The following is a 25,911-nucleotide window of genomic DNA, read 5'->3' as shown; positions in this document are numbered from 1 at the left end:
TTTGATCTTGCATATCGCATTTTCCTCATAGCAATACCCCATGGGGGTTCTATGGGGTTGCCGACCAATTAACGACATGGATAGTTTTAGTTACACTATACAGTACATATGATTGAAGTTATTTAACTTATTAAAAGATTAATATTATGAAATATTTTTATATCAACAATATGTAGTACGACCAGCAAAAGACAACGGAAGTCTGCGCATTATTGAATATTTGTGTTTTTTCTCCTGACGTTGTTGCAGCGGTTTTGTCATTTGCAGACGGTCCCCTGTGCACTCGCCGACACACACAAGGCGACCAGAAAACAGGTAGGAGACAGTAACACGGCTTCCTCTTATATGGCGCCATCTAGCGGCGGGTGGAAGGCAACACGTTTAATTAAGGTGGATTTATCTGCGACATTCCCATTGGGATAACTTTGTTTTTTCAGTGGCGGAAACGGACTTCCGTAATTTCCGATATAGAGAGTAATACTGTAATTATTTTTATGGGTGTTATGTGTTGTGCTTTGACATGTGTTGCCATGAAAATATGTGTTCCGGTGTTGGGGGAGCAAAACAGTGGAACGGACAGGAAGTGACGGAAGAAAACCCCATGTTTGGAGTTGGTTGAAAGTTAGTTTGGCGTGGATTACGGCCGTGAGAGTAACCCGTGTTAGGAATCGCGGTGCTTCGTGGACTTCCGCCTATCGTTCCGCCTATCTGGTCTGGTTGTTTGTGCTGAGCGTGTTACAATACAATAAGAGAAACGACGTGACATCCGCTTCCGTATTATGCCCTGGATAGGTTTGGCCGCCATGATAGAAAGCAGAATCCGGGAAATGCATTGATAATGCATTGAACAGCAACTGGTCAGCCATTAATTGTTCAAATAGGTATGTCTGACAAAAATGTTGTGTATTTATCACACTGGTTGTTGTAAATAAACAGAATATTGGAGAGGATTTATTTAAAATATATGTTGTATGGGACTCCCACACTCTAACTCCCACTTTAAGCTAATTTGTTAGCTGAATTAATGCCAAGTCAGTGATAATGAGGATTTAGATTATAGTCTATCAAATGTACTAACAATGGCATTACTGAAATAAATTTTAGATTGTGTAAATACTTCCAATCAAACATCCATATAGGCACCTTTACATTAAAATTATGTTGTTCCTTATGGTTATGAAGAAATAGCCATGTTTTTAAAATCTAGTCATCAATTTTTTCAAAGTGTATGCACAGCGTTAACTGTATTTTATACTAATTCAGTATAATTCGGCCAGTATTCTATTGGCCGCGTTTTGCTTTCTATAATGGCGGACTTTCAGCTCTATGCCTGTGTTCCATTCATTGACGTTGGATCGCTCATCCTGTTCTTGGCGTGAAAATATTTCTGTCCACTAGGGGGCGCATGACAGAAAGCAATTGAGAAGCACTGGTGTATTGTACATTACAAAGCAATACATTGCAACGAGAAATAATTATTGTCCTCATAATTGCCATTAAGCTCACATGTACACACATTTACTAACTGACTTTTAAACATTGTATTTAATAATTTTGTGTTGTCAAAGTGTTTTCATATGTGTCAATCGTGAACGCGCAGTGAGGGGTGTGCGCACGCTCCCGAGACACCACTAGGAAAAATGGCGGCGCTCATGACACTCGGCCAGGTAACAACTTTCACGGACCTTCACAAAAGTCGTTTTTACTTTTCAAAGTCAGCATTGTCTACGGTTTCCCACAAGATGTGGTGAATGTGTGACCATAAGTTGACTTGTGAGGGCTTTATTTGTCGTTTTAAGTCAAGTTGTCAGCTTGTTTACTGTGCGTTCAGGATAGCCGCGGAGCTTGCTGTTCGCCAGGAAATTAGTAACGTTCGTACCACGGCCAATTAAACCAAACGCGAATTGAACACAAAGCGATTTGTAGCTAAAACTTATACGTCTTTAATATACTTCCATGTTTTGTTTTCAGTTATCAAGCGGGAACCCAGCCTACGAGAGCTACTACAGACAGGTACTAATTGTGTTTGTAAATGTACTCGACTCAATAAAGTTTTTTTTAAGTGTTTGTCTGCCTTCCACGCCTTTGCAGCTGGATCCAGTAAATAGTGGCAAGATATCAGCTGGGGATGCTGCTCAGTTCCTCAAAAAGTCAGGGCTGTCGGACAATACTTTGGGAAAGGTTTGATCTCCTCCAGCCATCCATTACATTTGTAAACAGTATGCTTGTGTTTATTTGCTGAAATCATCCCACTTTTTTCTCTTTCAAGATATGGGATTTGGCTGACGCAGAGCGAAAGGGCTACTTGGACAAGCGGGTAAAAAATATATATATATATGTTAAAATGTCAAATATGTTGTTTACTGTCATTATCCGTGTAGCACAGGAACCTGGAAATATAGGATCCAAATAGGGTCCATATAGGAGCCAAATAGGGTCCATATAGGATCCAAATAGGGTCCATATAGGATCCAAATAGGGTCCATATAGGGTCCGATCCATATAGGATCCATAAGGGGTTCATATAGGATCCATAAGGGGTTCATATAGGATCCAAATAGGACCCAAATAGGGTCCATATAGGATCCGATCCATATAGGATCCGATCCATATGGGGTCCGATCCATATGGGGTCCGATCCATATAGGGTCCGATCCATATAGGGTCCATAAGGGGTTCATATAGGATCCATAAGGGGTTCATATAGGATCCAAATAGGGTCCATATAGGGTCCATATAGGATCCATATAGGACCCATATAGGATCCATATAGGATCCATATAGGGTCCATATAGGATCCATATAGGATCCAAACTAATACGGTGAGAGCCACATTTGTAAGTTCTCAAAGGACATTACAGTCTTTACACATATACGTATATGAAATATTTTCAGTTATGGCATGGAAAAGCTGTTTACCATCTTCTAAATAAACTCTTTAACATGACTAGAGCCCCGCAGACATGCATTAACACCCCTACAGTTACCTCTGCACTCCTATTACCCAACATAGTAGCATTAATCAGATACAATATGCCACGTAAAACACTTTAGCCTGTAGGAGAGCAGAATGGGTGGTGGACAGGATGTGAAGGGCCTTCAGCTCCAACATTACTTTTGTTATTATTATTATGATTGGTAAATGATGACTTGTGCACCAGTCACCGGGTTTCACCTCAGTCGCTTTCACTTCCTTCACCTCTTTTAGGGTTTCTTCATCGCCTTGAGACTAGTGGCCTCGGCACAGGCAGGACATGACGTCAGCCTCGGCAACCTCAGCCAAATCGTTGCGCCTCCTAAATTTGTGAGTCGTCCACATTACAACAACACTTTTTACACAAAGATGAGTGTCGATGCTCGACATATGAAGGAGTTCCGCTCCTTTTAGTTGGAACTCCTTAGTCACTCACACTTTACGCAGAACCCATGAAGGACACATACAATAGAGTAGTCATATACAAATGAAATGAAACTAAGAGAATAATTAATACATAACTTTTACCCCGGTGGTCTGTGATGTACCCCACCTCTTGACCGAAGTGAGCTGGGATAGGCTCCAGCATACTCCCACGACCCAATTCAGGATAAGTATAATAAAAGATGTATGGATAGCCCAGTTTTCAATATTATTCCTGTGTTCATTATTGTTATTTATTATTTTACGATGGCGTGGTACTGCACTTGTTAAGACATAAGATATTTTGACTGAAATACCGTAATTTTTTTTTTCCAGCGAGACACCAGCAGCCCTTTATTAACTACCCCAGCATCTGACGGCAGTTGGGCAATAAGGGTGAGTGATTATTTGAGGTTACTGCTTGACAGACCTATGATTAACAGCTATGTTATATTATATAACATATATATATATATATGATATATTATATCTGACTGCTGTGACCCGCCCCGCTTTTAGTCATGTTTTAACTGTGTATTAACCAATGAATGTTGTATTTTGGTGTGTCTTCTATTCTGTTCACTTGCTTTATTCAACTCCATTATTCTGTATTTTGAAAAGTGCTATACAAATAAAATGTATTATTATTATTATTATTTATGTTTTACTCTGTAGCTGGATGAAAAAGGGAAATTTGAGGCCATTTTCGAGAGTTTGTCCCCCGTCAATGGCCTCCTCTCCGGCGATAAAGTCAAGCCTGTCTTGATCAATTCAAAGCTACCTCTGGATGTGCTGGGAAAGGTGATGTTACCGTTTTTATTTATCTTTGGTGTCATTGTGGCAAGTTAAATAAGACTTTTTGGTTTTGTTTGCAGATTTGGGACCTCGGCGACGCAGATAAAGATGGCTACTTAGACAAAGAGGAATTTATTGTGGTAAATTGTTGATCAGAAAACATTTTTAAAATGATTTTGTCTGCAGTTAATCTAACTCTACTCATGTTGCAGGTCATGCATCTTGTGTATCGGGCAATGGAGAAAGAGCCGGTGCCGACCGCCTTACCCGCTTCCCTTATCCCTCCCTCAAAAAGAAAAAAAATGCCGAGTGGGCTGCCGGGCGCTGTGGCGGTCTTGCCTAGTCTTCCCGGGTTTTTGGGCAACTCGGCTCCTCTCAAAGACGCCTTGCGGAGCACTCCTCCTCCTCTGGTTTCTCCTGTCGCCACATCAACCAGCAGCCTCTCCCCAAAACACTCCTTTAGGTCAAGTAAGCAGGTATGTTGAAATTCAGTATTTCCCATAGAAATGAATGGAAATGGAATTAATCTGTTCCAGGGTGAAACCACTATTGCTGTCATGTTTAATATATCAACTGTTATGATTGCTGTTGTCGAAATGAACGGCTCAGCCTTTGATGATGCGTGTCAGAGGTGGAGCGTATGAGGAAGTGGAAAGGCAGGCTTGCTAATACGCACGTTTTTAAACATTACTATTAGACAAGCGTAAAAAGAAGTTAACCCATGCAGTTCGTCCTCATGTATTGTACGACTTTGGTGCTGAATTTTTGTATAATTTTGGCGTTTTGGGTATTCTTTTTTGAGGTTCTGCTGTCATATTCATTCATTTTCTACTGTCATCCTCACGAGGGTCGTGGGGGTGCTGGAGCCTATCCCATCTGTCTTCGGGTGAGAGGCGGGGTGCACCCTGGACTGGTCGCCAGCCAATCACAGGGCACATATAGACAAACAACCATTCACACTCATTCATACCTATGGACAATTTGGAGTGGCCAATTAACCTAGCATGTTTTTGGAATGTGGGAGGAAACCGGAGAACCTTGCTCAGAAAATGCGGTCATATGGATGTTTGTGATTGAGTTTGCGAAGAGTACCACTCCCTTCTTTATGTCAAGTGGTGTCACACTTGATTTCCACTGGTTTAAAGCCATCCATGTTTAATCTAAAGCAGGGGTCTCAAACTCAATTTACCTGGGGGCCACTGGAACTAGGGTCTGGGTGAGGCTGGGCCGCATCAGGTTTTCCCCAAAAAAAAGATCAAGAATAAAGAAAATCAATCAGTAATAACTAACTAAATAAATATAATAATAATAATAAAACGGCAAATAATAAAAACTTAAGAAACCACATATAGTTGGTGGGTAGACAAATTATTTTTTTCAGATTAAAATGAACAAAGCATTATTAGAGCCCTGTAGACATGACAAAACACGACTATAGTCACATTTATACTCTTACTATATATATATATGTATATATATATATATATATATATATATATATATATATATACTTACTTATATATACTATAATACTCTTTTTTTTTTTTTTTTTTTTTTACAACATATTGCGCAACTGCAGGGTCTTGAGACACATGCTAACTAGAGAGCTAGCGACCTAAACGGTAGCCTTCAAGTTGTTTCCTTTAAACTTAAATAGCCAAAAACTTACCACTTCCACACGCATAGGGAGGATAACTATTAACAGTTATTTAACCTTTAACATGAACATTAATCAAACGTAATATTTTTTTCTGGGTACATGATACCATACAGCATCCATATCAAACCTGCGCGGGCCACACTAACATTAAACTTTCATATCAAGGCGGGGGCCTCAAACTAGTGTTTGAGACCCCAGATCTAAAGCCTAGGTTTTATGGGTCTTACAAACTTCTATGGCTGGTCTACTTGCAAAATAACGCGGGAAAGGCACAGAGGTAGCATCTCCACCAGTAGGACACCAAAGGCGTTCCCATGCCAGCTGTGAGACATAATCCCTCCAGTGTCTTAGGTCTGCCCCGGGGTCTTCTCCCAGCTGGGCATGCCCAGAACACCCCACAAGGAAGGCGTTCGAGATGCATTTGGGCGAGATGTCCCAGCCACCTAAACTGGCTCCTCAAGCAACTCTACTCTGAGCCCCTCCCGGATTACTGGGCATGTGACATGCTGGTGTTTGAGCCTGAGACTGGCTGCACACCGGCAGGGTCTTTGTTATGTCCAAGAAACTCTAGAACTTAAGTTTCTTACAAATTTATACACTTGGTACAACTTTGCACGTGTGTCTTTTGTATGTTTTTTGTACGTCACACTTGCGGACCCCTATGTGTGCACCTCGCATACATAATTAGCACGGCCAAGGCATGTTTACATATTTTGTACGCCCTCCATGCGTGTCAGGGTCGTCACCATAACTACTTTCTCCATGAATAAAAAAACTTGGTGATTTGGGGAACGCCAAAACTCGTACGGCCAAAAGTAGTACATCCGGTGGTGACCTAGGCCAAAAGGCCGAGGGGGATTGACATCTCGTACATAAATTTCATTCTTTTGCTAATAGTGGCTAAACTTGTTTTGCAGCATTGCACCATTGAGTGTTCTTATTCACCCTAGTGTTGCTTCATGGATCTTTCACCTGTGGTGCTTTTGTCAAACAGGTTTTTCTCCATGACTGGGATCGTCCTTGTCGCCTTATCTTCTTACTTTCATTTCTTTTCACTCTCTTTTCTCCTAAAGGTCCAAAATACTCAATCATTCTGAAAGTCGTGTTGCACATCATATGTAAATAAATGTTGTGTCTGGTTCCAGGCAGAGGAGAACTGGGTGGTCCCGGTGGCTGACAGGGAGCGCTACAATGATGTCTTCAAGAAAACCGACACGGACAACGACGGCCTGGTCAGCGGAACGGAGGTCATCGAGATCTTCATGCACTCCAGCCTCTCACAGACCATGCTGGCACAAATCTGGTGAGACGGAAACGGCACAATCAGGTCATCTGCACCACAAAATATGGCAACACCTACAGCACGTGCTTGTATGCAGGCCGATATGTACGCATTATCATCTTGGTACAGGCAGACCTTTCCATAAATAAGACTTATATTGAGTCTCATTAGATGACCCTCGTGTAGCCATTGTCAATGTTGTCATTGCATTCAGAAAGTATTCATAGTCTCTTTTTTTTTTTTTAATTCCAGCATTCTACACTTAATAACTCATATTGACCAGCATACTTATTTCATTCATTCATTCATTTTCTACCGCTTCCTTCCTCACGAGGGTCGCGGGGAGTACTGGAGCCCATCCCAGCTGTCTTTTGGGCGAGAGGCGGGGTACACCCTGGACTGGTCGCCAGCCAATCACAGGGCACATATAGACAAACAACCATTCACACTCACATTCATACCTATGGACAATTTGGAGTGGCCAATTAACCTAGCATGTTTTTGGAATGTGGGAGGAAACCGGAGTACCCGGAGAAAACCCACGCATGCACGGGGAGAACATGCAAACTCCACACAGAGATGGCCAAGGCAGGAATTGAACCCTGGTCTCCTAGCTGTGAGGTCTGTGTGCTAACCACTAGACCGCCGTGCCGCCCAGCATACTTATTTTATATACTTATTGTTTTTTTTTTACAAATTCATGACAGATATGAAAAACTTTCAATAATTCTACATTCATAATTCTACACTACACAGTATATTTTCCATGGAAAGTATTTTTTTTATTATTTTTTTACAAATTCATGACAGATATGAAAAACGTTCAATAATTCTACACTTAATAACTCATATTGACCAGTATATTTCCATGGAAAGTATTTTTTTTTTTTTTTACAAATTCATGACAGATATGAAAAACATTCAATAATTCTACACTTAATAACTCATATTGACCAGTATACTTTCCATGGAAAGTATTATTATTATTGTTTTTTTTTACAAATTCATGACAGATATGAAAAACGTTCAATACTTGATGTATTCACAGCCCATCTCTTTCTGCAGGGGGCTGGCAGACACCAAACAGACGGGCAAGCTGACCCGGGAGCAGTTCTGTCTGGCCATGCACCTCATCCAGCAGAAGATCACTAAAGACGTCGACCCGCCGTCCTCTCTCACACCGGACATGATTCCGCCCTCAGAAAGGACGGCGGCTTCAGCGCTTATTACTCCCGTAAGTCCAGACTCGGAAAAGCCCTCACTTGATTTCATCCTGCTTCCATTTGGGTTCTACTTCCTGGCGCGGTTGTCCTGCTGTGCTTTAGCTTCTTCTTTATTAAACTGGTGTCTGTGCTGTGTGACAGAGCTTCTCAGGGCTTATATCTGGCGGGAGACCCGATTATGCTGCACTGCCTCATGCTTGCAGAGTGAGTAATGGTGCTTTTCAACCACAAGGGGGCGCTATTGCATCTCTTCTGGCTTGTTCTCTTCCTCCTCTTGTAATGCATGTACCTTTCGCCATCCTGTTTCATCCATCATCTTGCACAATCCTTATGTGAGACATTAGCACATGTTTTTCTCTTCTCTGGGTATTATAAAGATATAAAAATAGATAAAAGAGGCAACTGACCAATGTGAACAAAGAAAAGTTGTAGGAGACTTGTAGATTTATGGTATATACACTTGCACAAACATTTTCAGGAGCGAAATGTGAATGAAAGGGTGGAAAAAAAGTACTTGCACAGTACTTTTAGTACTTTATTTTTGTTCTACTTGCACACTCTAGGCCAGGGGTCTCAAACTCAATTTACCTGGGGGCCACCGGAGCTAGGTTCTGGGTGAAGCCGGGCCGCATCAGGTTTTCCAAAAAAAAACAAAAAAAAATAACGCATTTATTAAAAACTGGAAAAAAAATCAATACAATCTTCAAAAGCATCTTCAATGCTTTTGCTTCTGCTATACCCTACACTTTTTCAGTACTTTGGTTCCGGTTTTCCACACCAAAATATCTGATAAAACATTCCACTGTTCTCAAATATCTTAATTTTTATTTTTCTATACACAAAATAAGTTAAAGAAAAATAAATAAATTAAGAATAAAGACAATAAATCAATCAATCAGTAATAAATAAGTAAAATTATAATAAAACGGCAAATAAGAAAAACGTAAGAAACCACATACAGTTGGTAGATAAATTATTTTTTTCAGATTCAAATTTACAGTATTAAGTTATTTAACCTTTAACATGAACATTAATGAAACTTAATAATTTTACCCAATTAGCAAGTTAGCATCGCACTCAATTCCGTCTTGGAGCAGCGTCGTAACTTCAACAACATGTTTGATGAGATGCTTTATCGTGACGTGTATTTTCATCATTTCCTGCATTTATTTGTACCCAGCATCATAAATAAGCCTTTAGCTTCATTGCTAATCCAAAGCAAAACAGGGCGGGGTAACAGGGTGGGTTAACAGTATGGGCGGGGCAAAATCATGTTAATTGTGTCCGGTGTGCATTTCAACATTAAACTTTGGTATCAAGGTGGGGGCCTTATACTAGCGTCTCACGGGCCGCATTTGGCCCACTGGCCGCGAGTTTGAGACCCCTGCTCTAGGCGCATTATGTTAGCAGTAGCTCACCAGCTGATGTTGAGTCGTTGACCGAAGAATATTTGCTTCACCTCTTAGTATTTATATTATAATATTGTTACAGTATTGTGGAGTGCATCGTAGCTAGCAAATGTGAGACAACTTGGCAGCGAAGTATTCTAGGACTTCCTGGATGACATCACTACTCGAAATGGTGCATTCCTTGCATGTTGTCTCGGCACAGCGCTTTTCATGTATTGTGTGCTGCGTCCCTCACGAGACACACTTCCTTCCTGTCTTTTTGTTGTGCTGCACACAGCAGTGGGTGAAAAAGCGTTTGACCCCTTCCTGGTTTCTTCGTTCAGATCATGAAACACATTTAAATATTAGTTCATGACAACACAACTGAACCCAAAATGCCCTTTTTTATATGAAATGTTATCGTTAAGGGAGAGAAAAATATCCAAAGTTACATGGCCCTGTGTGGAAAAGTGATCGCTCCCTAAAGCTAAAAAAAATGGTTCGGCCACCCTTAGCAGTAACAACTGAAATCAAGAGTTTGTGATAACTTGTCTTCCAGCTCTGTGGAGGAATTTTGGCCCGGAATTGTTGTCATTCAGCCACACTGGAGGCTTTTCCAGTATGAAGAGCTTTATTTAAGGTCATGCCACAGCATCTCAATAGAATTCAGACTTTTTTTTTATTCTTCAGCCATTCAAAGGCGGACTTACTGGTGTGGTTTGGATCATTGTGCCAAGTTCCTTTCAGCTTGAGGTCACCAACAGAGGGCCAGACATTCTCCTTCCGTTTTTTTTTTTTTTTTTTATGGACGGCAGAATTCATGGTTCCATTTATCACAGCAAGTCTTCCAGGTCCTGAAGCAGATAAACAGCCCCAGACCATTACACTACCACCACCATATTTTGCTGTTGGTATGATGTTCGTTTTCTGGGACACACACCTTCCACTTTTGTCTGGTCAGACAACAGAGTATTAATGTTCTTTATGTTCAGCATTGGGGGCTGCACGGCGGTCGAGTGGTTAGTGCGCAGACCTCACAGCTAAGAGACCAGGGTTCAATTCCACCCTCGGCCATATCTGTGTGGAGTTTGCATGTTCTCCCCGTGCATGCGTGGGTTTTCTCCGGGTACTCCGGTTTCCTCCCATATTCCAAAAACATGCTAGGTTAATTGGCCACTCCAAATTGTCCATAGGTATGAATGTGAGTGTGAATGGTTGTTTGTCTATATGTGCTCTGTGATTGGCTGGCGACCAGCCCAGGGTGTACCCCGCCTCACGCCCGAAGACAGCTGGGATAGGCTCCAGCACCCCCGCGACCCTCGTGAGGAAAAGCGGTAGAGAATGTATGAATGGTGTTAGGAACACTGACATGAACTGAGGCAAGTGAGGCCTGCAGTTCTTTAGGTGTTGTTGTGGGGTCTTTTGTGACCTCTTGGATGAGTCGTTGCTGTGCTCTTGGGGTCATTTTGGTTGGCCGGTGACTCCTGGGAAGGTTCGCCACTGTTCTGTGTTTTCACTATTTTTGGATAATGACTCTCACTGTGGTTTGCTGGAGTCCCAAAGCTTTAGAAGTGGCTTTAGAACCTTTTCCAGACTGACAGATCTCAATTAATCTTTGTTACATTATGTTTTGTTACATTTTTTCTCTGTTAATTCACTTATAATTCTTCAGTTGTGTTGTCATCGACTAATATTTAAATTTACTACATCATCTGAAACATTTAAGTGTGACAAACATGTGAAAAAATAAAGGAGCAAGGGGGCAAACACCACCGTATGTCCCCCATGCTTCACCCTCCCAACATCTGCTTCTTCTGCCTAACAACGTCCATTGCCCTTCCATCCATGTCAGTATCAGTTTTATTTCTCCGTATTTCTGACTCCGCACCCCTTCTCACCCGTCAGGACATCGCCATCCCGCCAGCGGAGGTCCTGGGCGTCAAAGAGCTGGATGACCTCAGCCAGGAAATAAGTCAGCTGCAGAGGTGAGCCCCCTCAGGCTTTTACAAGGAGGAGATCTTTGTTTGTCTTCCTTGTCGAAAAGCCAATGGGATGAGAAAAGACAGGCTCCGTTTCTTTTAATATCAACATTCATGAGCCTTTTCTCTGATATCAGCTATTTTGGAGAGAGGCTGTGCCAAGCAAAGCACTTCAACAGCCTTTCATAGTCGGATCAACTTGCTTTAACATCAGTGAGGTTCACGGCTATTCTATGTTGGTACAGGTTGCTCATTTAGAGGGAAAAAAGCGAAAAAAATACTAAAAAAATGCTTCTTAGTCCCATTTATTTAATTTAGTATTTGCCCAAATCATATCCTTGGTTTTTGTACAACATTGCTGCTGCATTGTAGCAAACTAATCTGTCCGCTCCATAATCTATCCTATGTATGCCCAAACGAGGCACCTTACATGTTGCTGACTCACATTTTTTTTTTTTTTTTTGGGGGGGGGGGGGGGGGGGGGGGGTGGTGACTGCTAAATAACCCGCCACGGCACAAGGTGAGAAACCTTATCCATCTCACCAGGATGTACAGGAAGTCGCCATCAACCATAAGTTCCATCCATCCTTCATAATGATTTTGCATTGTTTTCTGCATGTAAAACCCATAATTATTCTTTTATAAAATGTATTTTATCTTCATATTTTCGTATCTTTGGAACATATGTTTAAAAAAATGTTTTTTATTTTTTTTTACAAATTGAAACTCTAACTCCTGGACTGGTCGCCAGCCAATCAAAGGGCACATATAGACAAACAACCATTCACACTCACATTCATTACCTGAGATTGTTACTTAAGAAACTGTTATTCATTCATTCATTTTCTACTGCTTTTCCTCACGGGGGGTGCTAGAACCTATCCCAGCTGTCTTGGGGCGAGAGGCGGGGTACACCCTGGACTGGTGGCCAGCCAATCACAGGGCACATATAGACAAACAACCATTCACACTCACATTCATTTCCAGAGATTGTTACTTAAGAAAATGTTATTCATTCATTAATTTTCTACTGCTTTTCCTCACGAGGGTCACGGGGGGTGCTGGAGCCTATCCCAGCTGTCTTGGGGCGAGAGGCGGGGTACACCCTGGACTGGTGGCCAGCCAATCACAGGGCACATATAGACAAACAACCATTCACACTCACATTCATTACCTGAGATTGTTACTTAAGAAACTGTTATTGATACAGAAAATAACTTATAAGACAGTTGAATGGACAACATAAATAAACATACCAATATAAATATTTTTTTTTACGTTGTTGTTATTGTTCGCTCTCACTTACCGTACCTGCCATCCCTGACCACGTCACTGCTTGACATAGATTAGCAGTTCCAATCAAATGTAGATTTTAATAGTCATTTTTATTCATGCACATCCCTCCACTCAAAACACAAGACACATGTGTGATCTAATCAAAAATGACATGTGGCTGTCCTACAGAGAGAAATTCATCCTGGAGCAAGAGCTCAAGGAAAAGGAGGAGACCATCAGGAAGCAAAATAATGCTGTCCAAGTAAGATGAAGTACTAAAAAAAAAAAAAAAATGGAGCTTTCAGAGCTGACGTAGGTGTGACTTCATCTGCATGTTATGTTGTAGGACATGCAGCGTGACTTGGACAGGGAAAGCGGCAGCCTGCAGGACCTGGACTCTCAGAAGCAGGACGCTCAGAGGCGCCTGGACAAGATGGACCAGCAGCGCTCCAAACTGGAGGGGATGCTCAATGACATTAAGCAGAAATGTCAGGAAGAGACGCAGACGGTTAGCGGAGAACTGATCGGACTCCTTTTTGAATGAGAGTCCTGAAATGTGAAAATCCGTCTGTGCAGATCTCCACCCTGCAAAGCCAGATCCGCTCCCAGGAGACCGACATGCGGAGCCAGGAGGAGGAGGTGAGCCGCACCAAGGTGGACCTCAGCCGTCTTAAGGATGAGGAGGCTCAGCTGGAGAAGAACCTGCTGTCGAGTCGCGTCCAGCTGGATGGCATCACCAAGTCTCTGAAAAACGCCCAGGAAGAAATCAGCCAGGTGAGTGGTCACAGGATCATTTGATTAAAGCCATGGTGTGTCCTTCAAGGGTACATCAGAAGATCAACATACACCCCCGAAGGTTTCAATCCAGATGCATCTAAATGAGCTGGAGGACCGCTATCAAGGAAAGACCATACCAGGGTCCCAATAACCCTGTTTGTCTCTTTCTGTGGTTTTCAGGCTCGCAGTAAACTGTCACTCATCCAGGAGAACCAGAAGGAGGTCACCAAAACCATTGAGCAGTACAACAGCGCCCTGAACAACCTCGTAGGAGGAAGCAACACGGTTAATTCAAGTGACCTGTTCCCAGAGAAGGAGAACGGGCTCTTCAGAAGTGCAGTGAGAATAGTCAGAAACGGCTGTTGTATTTTTCTGGATCGTTACATTATCGTCTGTGTCAACTGTTTTCCCATCAGGATGAATCGTTCAAGTCAAAGCTCGCCATGTTCAACCATAGCACTCCTAAGGAACCTCCAGCAGACCCCTTTCAGACAGAAGACCCCTTCAAATCCAACCTCTTCAAAGGTTTGTTGTATTCCTGGAGCAACATTTGGAATATTGGTCATTCGTACTCGTACTCGTAAAAAAATCAAATATAGGTCACATCTTAGGGTAGGGGTAGGCTAACTTTTTGACTCGTGGGCAGTGTTGAGTCAACACAATTGTTAACGGGGGGGCCAGAATTTATATTTAAGTTTGAAAGTTTCTTTCAGCTTGAGGTCACCAACAGAGGGCCAGACATTCTCCTTCCGTTTTCTTTTTTGTGGACGGCAGAATTCATGGTTCCATTTATCACAGCAAGTCTTCCAGGTCCTGAAGCAGATAAACAGCCCAAGACCATTACACTACCACCACCATATTTTGCTGTTGGTATGATGTTCGTTTTCTGGGACACACACCTTCCACTTTTGTCTGGTCAGACAACAGCAGTGGTTATTGTTTTGGAACTCTATCACATAATGTCTTTGTTATAGTGGTGTTAGGAACACTGACATGAACTGAGGCAAGTGAGGCCTGCAGTTGTTTGGGTGTTTTTGTGGGGTCTTTTGTGACCTCTTGGATGAATCGTCGCTGTGCTCTTGGGGTTATTTTGGTTGGCCGGTGACTCCTGGGAAGGTTCGCCACTGTTCTGTGTTTTCACTATTTGTGGATAATGGCTCTCACTGTGGTTTGCTGGAGTCCCAAATCTTTAGAAGTGGCTTTAGAACCTTTTCCAGACTGACAGATCTCAATTAATTACACCAATTAATTACATTATGTTCTAACGAGAGGGCAATCACTTTTTCCACACAGGGCCATGTAGGAGTTAGGATTTTTACTAATATGTAAATTTGTTACATCATCTGAAACATTTAAGCGTGACAAACAACCACACACCTTGACTCATGGGCCGCGTTGAGTTAACAAAATTGTTAACGGGGGGTCCAGAAATATGCAGATGAATATAGGCCAGAATATATACGCTTGTAATTCTAACAGTTCGCATTTAATTTTTTGTCCAATTTTATCCATAAAAGTGTTATGCTATCAGCTGTATGTTCTCATGTCTCATTTTTCAGGAGCACTTTAAACATCAGACCACATCCAATTCTGAAATTTAATTTTACAGTCTTATTATAATAAGACATCCGACTTTGTCCGATGTTGCTAGCTTGGATGTTAAAAGTTGAAATACTTAAAAAAAGTCAACTGGCGGGCCATATTCGAACGCTTGGTGGGCCGCATGTGGCCCCCGGGCCGTAGTTTGCCCACCCCTGCCTTAGGGCCTCATGGACCTTTTTAGGTTACCCACAGCTGTATGTGTGTCCTCCCTCTAGATCCTTTTGGAGATCCTTTCAGAGAAAGTGACCCCTTCGCAGGCTCCTCATCTGACCTCCACAGGAGGACGGGCAGCATGTTTGGATCCTCTGAACCTTCTGTGGCGAAACCCAAGCCTCCAATCAAGGTAACATTGAAGATTTGGTGTTTTCAGCTTCACTCGCTCAACACTTTTTTTTTGTTTGTCCCTCACAGCCTGGCTCCCACAGCCCAAAACCAAGGAATTCAGGTATGACTTTTACTATTACTATGAATTTCTCACAGGGATATTTTAACCAAAATAAAAATGTCAAACCACCTTAAAGAAATGTTTTAAGGTGTCTTTACATAGGAGTACACGTTCCTACTACTTCCTGCTGCGTGTAGAACAGGGGTGTCAAACTCAATTTACCTGGGGGCCACTGGAGCTAGGGTCTGGGCAAGGCTAGGCTGCATCAGGTTTTCCAAAAAAAAAATGCATTTATTAAAAACAGAAAAATATACAAACTTTTGTAGTGCTTTGGTTCCGATTTTCTACAATAAAAGCTCAAGGCGGAGGCCTCAAACTAGTGTCCTGCGGGCCACATTTGGCCCGCGGGGCCTCGTGTTTGAGACCCCTGGTGTAGAATATCAAACAATGGAGTAACACTGAACGCAGGGTCTGGTTTAATGCCAGGTCATTTGTCGATAGGCCAGCATATTCGCAGTATAAAGTATCATTTGTTTGCCGCTTCAATATTGGCATAAGGTTGTGGTCATTTGTTTTACCGACCTGACTGGCAGGAAGAAGTCTGGCGCAGTGCGTCAAAAACGGGGCACTTTGTTACACCATGAACCCAGGCGTGTTTTGATCATGTTAGTGGTTCATCCTCTGCATGGTATGATGGTGTTTGGCGGAATTTCAACTCAACTTTTGAGCTCCGTTGGTCGAAATGGATGAACACAAACGCTTCCTGAATCTTCTTCTTTGTTGGTGTTCGCCGGCTTCTTTCTTGCTGTTATGTAACCATTGTTTCCGGTCGGCGAGTTAGTAGATCAGCTAACATTAGTCCTGGTTCTCATAGACGCCCAACCCTCATTGCGAGGATACAATGGCAGTTGTTACCCAACCGATGTCTTACAGCAGTCATTTTTAATAGAAGTGTAATTATGCAAATTAGACCAGACATCATTTAATGATTTTTTTGGGGCTGCCAATGTCTGCTTTGTTTACTTCGGAGTTGGAAAGACTGATCTAGCAATGTATGCTAATGTGTCTGATGTGAATGTGAGGGAGCTTTGTGCAACACACCTCAAAAAGGCTCCTCTTTGCTCTCTCTCGGTGACATGTTCAATAATTACCTTTTTTACTCTCTGTGGCTTCCAACGTTCCGGTGGTTTCAGGCTATTTTTAGTCCAGTGCCTACGCATTTAACCACTGCCGGCCAACTAAAAATATGCCCCCTTTACCCTGGAAAAACAGGAGGTTGGCTGGAGCCAAAGACAACAGAAAGTTTGTGACGGCACCGGGGTTGCACAGTGTCTTAAACGTTTGCTGCACTTCACCTTACGCATCTTAATTCAGCGTGGAAGTTGTTTTAAAGTTGGTGCTGTGGCCCGACCGCCCGCTTTGTCCAGCCATCAATCCAACACAGAGGCGACTGTGGACCTGCATGGGCTTACAGTGCTGAAAAGAAAACATGGCCAGCTCTGCATGAATAGGGCTTCTTGTGGCTGCACATGCACAACAAACATATTCTATTACAATGTTTTGTTTTTTCACTGTAACCATCTGCACATTTTTTTTTTCTAAATCAGGCATTGCAACCACAAAGCTTCAAAACAAGCCGGGCGCAGTTCTGCTGAACAGTGCTCCGACTGACGCCTTTAATTAGCTAATCAGAGACGTGCGTCAGGTTTAAACACAGCAGACACTTTTTTCAGGATTTGGCCTAACGTTGTGGAACCTTTTGCAGCCGTGATGCTGAAAATAGATCTCACAGAATAAGCACAGCAAGATGATTTGGACCGTGTGCTTCATTTACAGTGTATTTTAAAAGCATTTTTTCCACATTCAAATGTTCCAAATGTGCTCCCTTTGTAGAGTCATTCAGGACGGGGGACCATTTTGGAAGTAGCGCGTTTAGAAACAAGGATGGATTTGCAGACTTCAGCCAAATGCCGAAGGTGAGTAGCGCAATCATTCATTCATTTTCTACTGCTTGTCGTCACGAGAGTCGCTGGGGGTGCTGGAGCCTATCCCAGCTGTCTTCAAGCGAGAGGCAGGGTACACTCTGGACTAGTGGCCAGCCAATCACAGAGCACATATAGACAAACAACCATTCACACTCACATTCATACCTATGGACAATTTGGAGTCGCTAATTAACCTAGCATGTGTTTGGAATGTGGGAGGAAACCGGAGTACCCGGAGAAAACCCACGCATGCACGGGCAGAACATGCAAACTCCACACAGAGATGGTGGAATCGAACTTGGGTCTCCTAGCTGTGTGGCCTGCACGCTAACCACTCAACCGCCGTGCAACCTGAACATTGAAATATTCAAGAAAAAATTGGCTATTGGAAGTTGTATATTCTTTCATTTTCTACCACTTATCCTCACAAGGGTCGAGGGGGTGCTGGAGCCTATCCCAGCTGTCTTCGAGCGAGAGGCGGGGTACACCCTGGACTAGTGGCCAGCCAATCACAGGGCACATATAGACAAACAACCATTCACACTCTCATTCATACCTATGGACAATTTGGAGCCTAGCATGTTTTTGGAATGGGGGAGGAAACCGGGGAAAACCCACGCATGCACGGGGAGAACATGTAAACCCCACACAGAGGTGGCCGAGGGTGGAATTAAGATAAGATATGTGGGGAAGTTTGCATTGCACAGCAGCAAGAGTACAGAATCAGTTAAGCAGTACAAAATACACAATATAGAAAAAAAAACAATATAAACAACCCAAGTATTAACAAAATCAACAGTTTTTCCCAGAGTTATATACAATACAGTATGTAGATAATATGAAACGAGATGAGATATATGACCAGTCTTTACATTTTACACTTTTATTATGGAAATACTTCACATAGAACTTACTATATTGCATTTAGAGCCCTTAATATTGCACATTGAGGTTGATCAGATATTGCACAGTGAATGGGGTCTGGAGTAACTATACTGACTATTAAAGCAAGTATTACACAGATGTACATAGTGGTGTAGAAGTCTATCTATTGGGAGCAGCTGCAGGAAGAAAGGACCTATCGATAATTGAACTCGGGTTTCCTAGCAGTGATGGGGGAATTTTGCCCATCATTCCCAATCCTTATGTGAAACACGAACACATATTTTTTTCCCTTTTCTGTGCATTATAACATGAGAAAACTAGTTAATTTGAGCTAGTGTACAATGCTGTCATTGGGATACACCTACTCCATGGTTCGATATACACACTCTGGTCATGCATTAACACGTACACTGATAATAACATGGAATAGTTGCAGTATCTTGCCCTATATGGATGATTTAGGTACATTAGGTAGTTTTTCTCTAGTAGTAGTAAAATATTTTGTGTTCAGTTGTGTTGTCACTGACTAATATTCTAATTTCTTTGATGATGATAAACATGCAAAATGATAAGAAAATCAGGAACACCACTGTATTTTACACTTGCTCCCGCCAAAAACACCAACCAACATTCCACTTTCACATAAAGGCAGTGCATGGTAGATTATGCACACTATATTTTGACATACTTATAGGTTATCACATGGTTTGTCTGGTATCAGGCCAGGTATCATGCCCCCCAGTGTCAGTATCAGCCCGAGACTGAAGGTCTTATTATCACATACTGTTTAATCATGAGCTTATTATCACGTACTATTTAATCAAAAGACCATTTTGTTTCCAGAAAATGTTCAGTTTATTACATGTATTATATCTAAACAGTGTAAACACAATAATTGCAAAAATATTTCAACAATAATATTTTATCAACAGTCTTATCTTATCAATGTCTGACAATTAAAGTTCCATTAATCAAGTTTGGGTTTTTTGGTGACTGGAGAAGCACTAGGCACTAAGTGTGCTGTTCTCTGATTGGTTGTTTCACGGGCACGATACCAGAGCAGCGTGCTCTGAGTGGACAGCTACGGGGGCTGATACTGGACATGGTTAAACTCTATATTTTATCAGTATCACTGCCCTGGGCTTTGACACAGTATCATTTCGGCCTTTTCCCGTATCATTCATGGGCGGTTTCTAGGGTACAGGGACAATTAATACTGTAGTATGTGATAATGTTTAAGTCTCACATGACATGCACCCAGACCAAGGTTCAATTCCACCCTCGGCCATCTCTGTGGAGTTTGCATGTTCTCCCCATGCATGCGTGGTTTTTCTCCGGGTACTCCGGTTTCCTCCCACATTCCAAAAACATGCTAGGTTAATTGGTGACTCCAAATTGTCCATAGGTATGAATGTGAGTGTGAATGGTTGTTTGTCTATATGTGCCCTGTGATTGGCTGGCCACCAGTCCAGGGTGTACCCCACCTCTCGCCCGAGGACAGCTGGGATAGGCTCCAGCACCCCCGCGACCCTTGTGAGGAAAAAGCGGTAGAAAATGAATGAATGAATGAATGAATGAATGAATGACATGTACCCCAGACAATATAATACAAAATTAATAATCCATTAATGACATTTTCAGTATAAGCTACCTTTTGGACACCCCTGCTCAAAATGATGCCAGAGGCTGGTTATTTGGTCATACATGTTGTTTGTTATACTTTTGTTTTTTTTTTACCACTTTCCGTGTGTGTTAACAGAAATCAGACAATCCTGTCCTACCATCAAAGAAAAGCGTTCCTAACCGGCCTGCCCCCCCCTACGGTAAGTGTGTTTGTGACAAGTGTTCTACTTGCACATTGACATTTCATTGGAAAGAAAATCTTAAAGTATGTAATAAATCAAATCTGTTATTATTAGTAGTAGTAATAGTACTATGGCCAGTCATTAAGAATACAAATGGTCGTTGAGTTATACACTTTTATCACCACCACCTCCACCATCGTGTCCAAGCCGAGAGCCAACAGATCTTAGCCACCCATTGTAGCTAACACGTATGGAATCACCATCATCTTAACTGCCAGCACTAATATAGGGAATATTAGTACTTACCGCCACCTTGGGCTGATGTTTTGTGGGTTTTTGACTTTGTATTCCCATCTGCTAGGTAGTATAAAATAACATTTGTCCCATGACGACAAGACAATGGCGTCTTTTTAGAAATGCGAACAAGATGACTCCGGCTCCTCGAGTGTTTCAGCACAAGCCTTCAACGCAACGAGCAGGCATAATAAGCAAGGCAGGTTTATTTATAGAACACAGTTTCTACATGAGGTAATTTATAGTGCTTTATGGAAAAGAAGGGTAAAGTCACTTCATAAAAATAAAAACATTCTAAAATTCAAAATGAAGTACAGATAAAATCCTTTCAGTTGTGAATGTTTTGAAATTATTGCACATCTTCTGGAAGATTGTTCCAAATTAGATCGATGTACACTAAATGTACTTTGGCGCAAGACCATGAGAAGACTTGCATACAAGCAGAGTTTGTTTTTTTTTTCGAAGTCTCTTCTCTGAGCGACAGGAAGCCAGTGCTGAGCGTCATATTTCCTGGTTCTTGTCAGGACTGGAGCAGAAGCATTCTGGATGTACTGCTGCTGTTTTACGGCTCGTTTAGAGAGCCTGCTGAGAAAGGCCATTACGGTAGTTTAGCCTGCTATGGTGGAAAAAGCGTGGATTAGACTCTCTAAATCTGGCTTGGACACGATACCCTTGATTTTGGCAATAAATTTTACGTGGTATAAATGGCATCATCAACAAGAGGAGGAAAGTAGTTCCAGCTCGTTGCTGAGGTCTCTTAAGCTTACCGTTTTGGTTCTCAAAACAATATGCGTTCAAAAGAGTAATACATTTGCATTATCGCTATTTTCTCTCCATATCACTACATGCTGCCCGCTATTGTTGTGTATGTGTCGAGACTCGACGTGTGCAGGTGAACACCGCCGCGACGCGAGAGAATTAGCATTGCGGCGTTCTTCGTGTAAACAGCAACTAGCCGGAACTACTTTTTGCCACAATAAAAACCGACCGGAGGCCTCCGGTATAAAGCTTTGGGTACACACACAAAACAGGGCCCAAAAGTTGTTTAAAAGTATATTACCTAATAAAAACACTGTTACGCACCCTTTATAGTTGGTGTACACACTTTTTGGAGACATGGCAAAAAGGTGACTTGATCATATTGTAGAAATAATGGAAGCCCATACAGATTTATTATGTTGTTTGACATGACACTGATGGATATCATTTGGCATTTATTAAAAAAACACCATTATGTATGAGCTACAAAAAGGTTGAATATTATATATATATATAGCAATATTATATATATAGCAATTAATTTTTGACATAAACCTCCAGCTGGGCTGCACGGTGGTCGAGTGGTTAGCGCGCAGACCTCACAGCTAGGAGACCAGGGTTCAATTCCACCCTCGGCCATCTCTGTGTGGAGTTTGCATGTTCTCCCCGTGCATGCGTGGGTTTTCTCCGGGTACTCCGGTTTCCTCCCACATTCCAAAAACATGCTAGGTTAATTGCCCACTCCACTCCATTGTCCATAGGTATGAATGTGAGTGTGAATGGTTGTTTGTCTATATGTGCCTTGTGATTGGCTGGCCACCAATCCAGGGTGTACCCCACCTATCGCCCAAAAGACAGCTGGGATAGGCTCCAGCACCCCCCGCGACCCTCGTGAGGAAAAAGCGGTAGAAAATGAATGAATGAATGAATAAACCTCCAGCTTTCCAACCTCAGTTTCCCAGTCCCAGAAGAACTTATGAGAATTGTAATTTTTTTCTAAAAAAAAAAAAAAGGCAAATATTTCCACATTGGAGCACAGCTGAAATAACAAAATGAACATGTTTTGGTGTCATGTGTAATTTAACTTAGGTGTACTAAGGTATTTACTGCAAACTTACATCACAGCCTAGGAACGGAACTGGTACATAACCCCAGGTTGCCAGGTTGTGTGTTGTGAATCCACACTTCCCTATTTGCGCTTCAAGGTGCAGCGTTCTTCCTTGTCAACAAGAAGCCTGCCACTCAAGACACATTGCACGCCTGCATTTGGAGAATCAAAAAGCGTGTGTGTGTGTGTGTGTGTGTGTGTGTGTGTTAGTCATGCTAAACCCGCAAGCCATGCCCAGCGCGTGCCCTTCCGCTGTGACCTTGCACTTGTGCTTTTAAGCAGAAGCCACAGCGTGAGAAAGTCAGCGTTCCCCTTTGCTTGACCACACATGGTGGCAGCGGTGTGTGTGTGTGTGTGTGTGTGTGTGTGTGCACCATACATGATGGAGTATGAGTTGAAAAGGTGTTGCTGTCACTGCAAAACAAATTCTTGTTCAATTCAAACTGAACTTATAATCCAGATTCTCACCACTTTGGTCTTTGTGCGATGCCACACGTTGATCCAAAACAAGGCAAGCATCAACAGACAGACTACATCCAACCATTTTTGTGTAATGGAGTACTCTTCAGGGCCACGACCACTTTTGAGGTTCACCTTTTATGTTTTTTTTTCTTTGCTTTGGTGACAGTTCGAGTATTTTGCAAGCCCGCTGCACCTTGCTTTCTGTCGCAATTGTGCAACGCAATATTGTGCAACTTTTCTTTTTTACATTTCTTCTGTGTATACAACTTGTTGAGTTGGGAGTAACATCACAAACACGTTCAGATCAACATTTGCGATAAAAAAGCCATAGCGTTTCAGTATGTGGAATCAAAAAATGTCATCCAATACTTCTCTACAAGAGAGGAGAAATATGATCTCAGGGAAGAAGTACATTTGAAACACTTCTATGCTAGGACTACGTTAAAAAGCCATAGCATTTCAGTATGTGGAATCAAACTATGGAATGGATTGAGTAAGGACCTCAAACAATGCACAACGATGAGCCAATTCAAGAAACAATACAAGCAGTTGATGTTTGCTAAATACAAGGATGAAGAGTCTTGAACCAGTCATGATGTGCTATATATATCACTATATTGACACTTACTATGGTACACATTATGTCATTGGATGCTCATATCACCTTGTACTTCGGTATGTGACAAAAAAAATGTAAATTATATTAGGAAAGCAGGAAGTGAACAAATGTAACAGTTACTGATTGTAAAAGTACCAGATGGAGGGGTAGGATTTAATAAGCTTTGCTTCTTCCTACTCCTTTTGGACATGTGGAACTGTGAACTGATTATGGGATGCATTCAATTGTAATCTGATGCATGTTCAAATGAAATTAAACCATTACCATTACCAAATGTTAGCTACATTGGAAACACAAAGTGATAGCCTTGCAAACCGCACCTAACCGTGTCGATGTTGTGATTTATGTATAGACAACCACAACACAGATGTTGCACCGACACCAGCCAAATGTTTCTTAGTTATAAGTTGGTCTGTACAGGGTTAAAGTCCAGCCTCGGCCATCTCTGTGTGGAGTTTGCATGTTCTCCCCGTGCATGCGTGGGTTTTCTCCGGGTACTCCGGTTTCCTCCCACATTCCAAAAACATGCTAGGTTAATTAGCGACTCCAAATTGTCCATAGGTATGAATGTGAGTGTGAATGGTTGTTTGTCTATATGTGCTCTGTGATTGGCTGGCCACCAGTCCAGGGTGTACCCCGCCTCTTGTCGGGATAGGCTCCAGCACCCCCGCGACCCTATTGAGGAAAAGCAGTAGAAAATGAATGAATGAAAGTTGGTCTGTATCATCTGGTGACGTGAATAGTTTTCGTCATCATGATGAGTTGTTTATTTTGTCTTTTCCTGGCAGAAATTGAAGGCGAGCAGGTAAGCTCGGTCAGAGAATTCGTCCCAGTACTTTTGCATGCGATCTTCAGCACGTTTGATCCGAGCTAGCATGTACAAGGTGGATTTGTTGGCCAAGTGTGTCTGCGCTTTCATCTGCTTTGCAATCTCAAAATCACCCCAGCTGTGTTTGAATGTATTTTCCTTGCTTTTTAAAAAAAAAAATGCATCCCAGATCCAAGTGGAGCCTTTGGCCTGTGCTGTGTACTTCCTCGGTTAATGTCGTGTTCTTTGCTTTCTAGTTTGGAAGTGAGAGCCAGCAGCTGGAGTGGGCCAAGCGTGAGAGCGAGCGCGAGGAACACGACAGGCTGCGGCGGCTGCAACTCAAGGAGCAGCAGGACTTGGAGTTGGCCATCGCTCTCAGCAGGGCCGACCATACCAGCACCTGAGAGTGGTGGGGAGGGCGGCGCCCCACTGACAGACTCCACAGCCCAAACCCCCTCCCCACCATTCCTCCTCTCTTCACTGCTTCCTGACATTTGCACTAACACCGAACCAACACTCCCAAAACTCGTCCCGTTCGTCCCTGCTGCACGCTGGCCCGGTATCGGATGATCCTGCATGGAGCGTTCACTGCTCCCAAAGCACCTGGCTGCTACAATCATGGCCGGGACACAACGTCGACGGACTCTCTTCCATCTTTGCCACACTGCCTTATTATTCCAAAGCCTTTCTTGTTTTATTATTATGACTGTTTTATTGTATTTATAAGCAAAGGTATGAAATGCACTAAATCAGTTGGTTTTATTAGCTTTGAATTTGGACAAACTCTTTCTATACTGTAAATATAAAAGACAATGATGCTTTGGTGCATATGTTGGATTATTATACGATTCTATTTTGCTAACCTTATTTAGCATTAGCACTGCAAACTACAAGCACAACAATAAGATATATATTATCAATTATAAGAAATCCCAATGGAAACAAAGCATCATTATCTTTTCTATTTATTGATCTGATTATATCGGGAAAGTGTACTTAATCAAATGTCCGTCGTGTGTATCAAACGTGCATCTCGTGTTTTATTTTCCTTGCACTACTGGAATACGTTACGTTAGGAGCTCCACAGGGTTTGATGCAACATTGTTTTTTATTTAAAACCACTGATACTGTTACAGTGTGTGATTAGTAATATATCAGTAATAATATACTTTACACCACGGCTGGTTTTTAGACGCTTCATTCGGAATCTGGAGTCCTAGACACTACCACTAATCTACATACTCTACCTATTTATCAACATATATGTGTCATGTTTTAATATCTGGTGGTTTCTAAATGATTTATCGAGCAGTTCTGCTTGAAAGTCAAACATATCTTTTCATTATTATTATTAATAAAAAAAGCAACCTATGTGGGAATTTAACATTGTGAAGTAGCAAAGTTTCATAGTGAAACTCCCAAT

General features: G+C 42.1%; 1 protein-coding gene across 3 annotated transcripts; it reads left to right on the top strand.

Moving 5' to 3' along the window:
• The first annotated feature begins 860 nt into the window (after positions 1-860).
• LOC131109838 (epidermal growth factor receptor substrate 15-like 1) lies at positions 861-25,666 on the top strand. Of its 3 annotated transcripts, XM_058062229.1 has the most exons (26): positions 861-881; positions 1,569-1,667; positions 1,972-2,013; positions 2,092-2,181; positions 2,270-2,317; positions 3,209-3,304; positions 3,734-3,793; positions 4,073-4,198; positions 4,273-4,332; positions 4,405-4,668; positions 6,998-7,155; positions 8,200-8,368; positions 8,499-8,561; positions 11,651-11,730; positions 13,189-13,261; positions 13,346-13,507; positions 13,576-13,773; positions 13,957-14,115; positions 14,193-14,301; positions 15,594-15,721; positions 15,790-15,823; positions 17,657-17,739; positions 20,393-20,456; positions 24,469-24,485; positions 24,746-24,888; positions 24,952-25,666. In XM_058062229.1, the coding sequence occupies exons 2-26, from the start codon at positions 1,641-1,643 to the stop codon at positions 24,977-24,979; spliced, it is 2,481 nt and encodes an 826-aa protein (XP_057918212.1). In that variant the 5' UTR covers positions 861-881; positions 1,569-1,640; the 3' UTR covers positions 24,980-25,666. The 3 variants fall into 3 exon arrangements, with proteins under 3 accessions (XP_057918212.1, XP_057918214.1, XP_057918213.1); XM_058062231.1 differs by lacking the exons at positions 861-881; positions 8,499-8,561 and having other exon boundaries at positions 1,601-1,667; positions 24,746-25,666; XM_058062230.1 differs by lacking the exons at positions 861-881; positions 1,569-1,667; positions 24,469-24,485; positions 24,952-25,666 and adding an exon at positions 1,737-1,871 and having other exon boundaries at positions 24,746-24,897.
• Positions 25,667-25,911: the final 245 nt, after the last annotated feature.

Source organism: Doryrhamphus excisus, chromosome 22, assembly GCF_030265055.1.
Source record: "Doryrhamphus excisus isolate RoL2022-K1 chromosome 22, RoL_Dexc_1.0, whole genome shotgun sequence".
In the NCBI taxonomy this organism is placed as follows: domain Eukaryota; kingdom Metazoa; phylum Chordata; class Actinopteri; order Syngnathiformes; family Syngnathidae; genus Doryrhamphus; species Doryrhamphus excisus.
The sequence above is the reverse complement of the archived record's forward strand: the minus strand, read 5'-3'. Positions and strand labels throughout refer to the sequence as shown.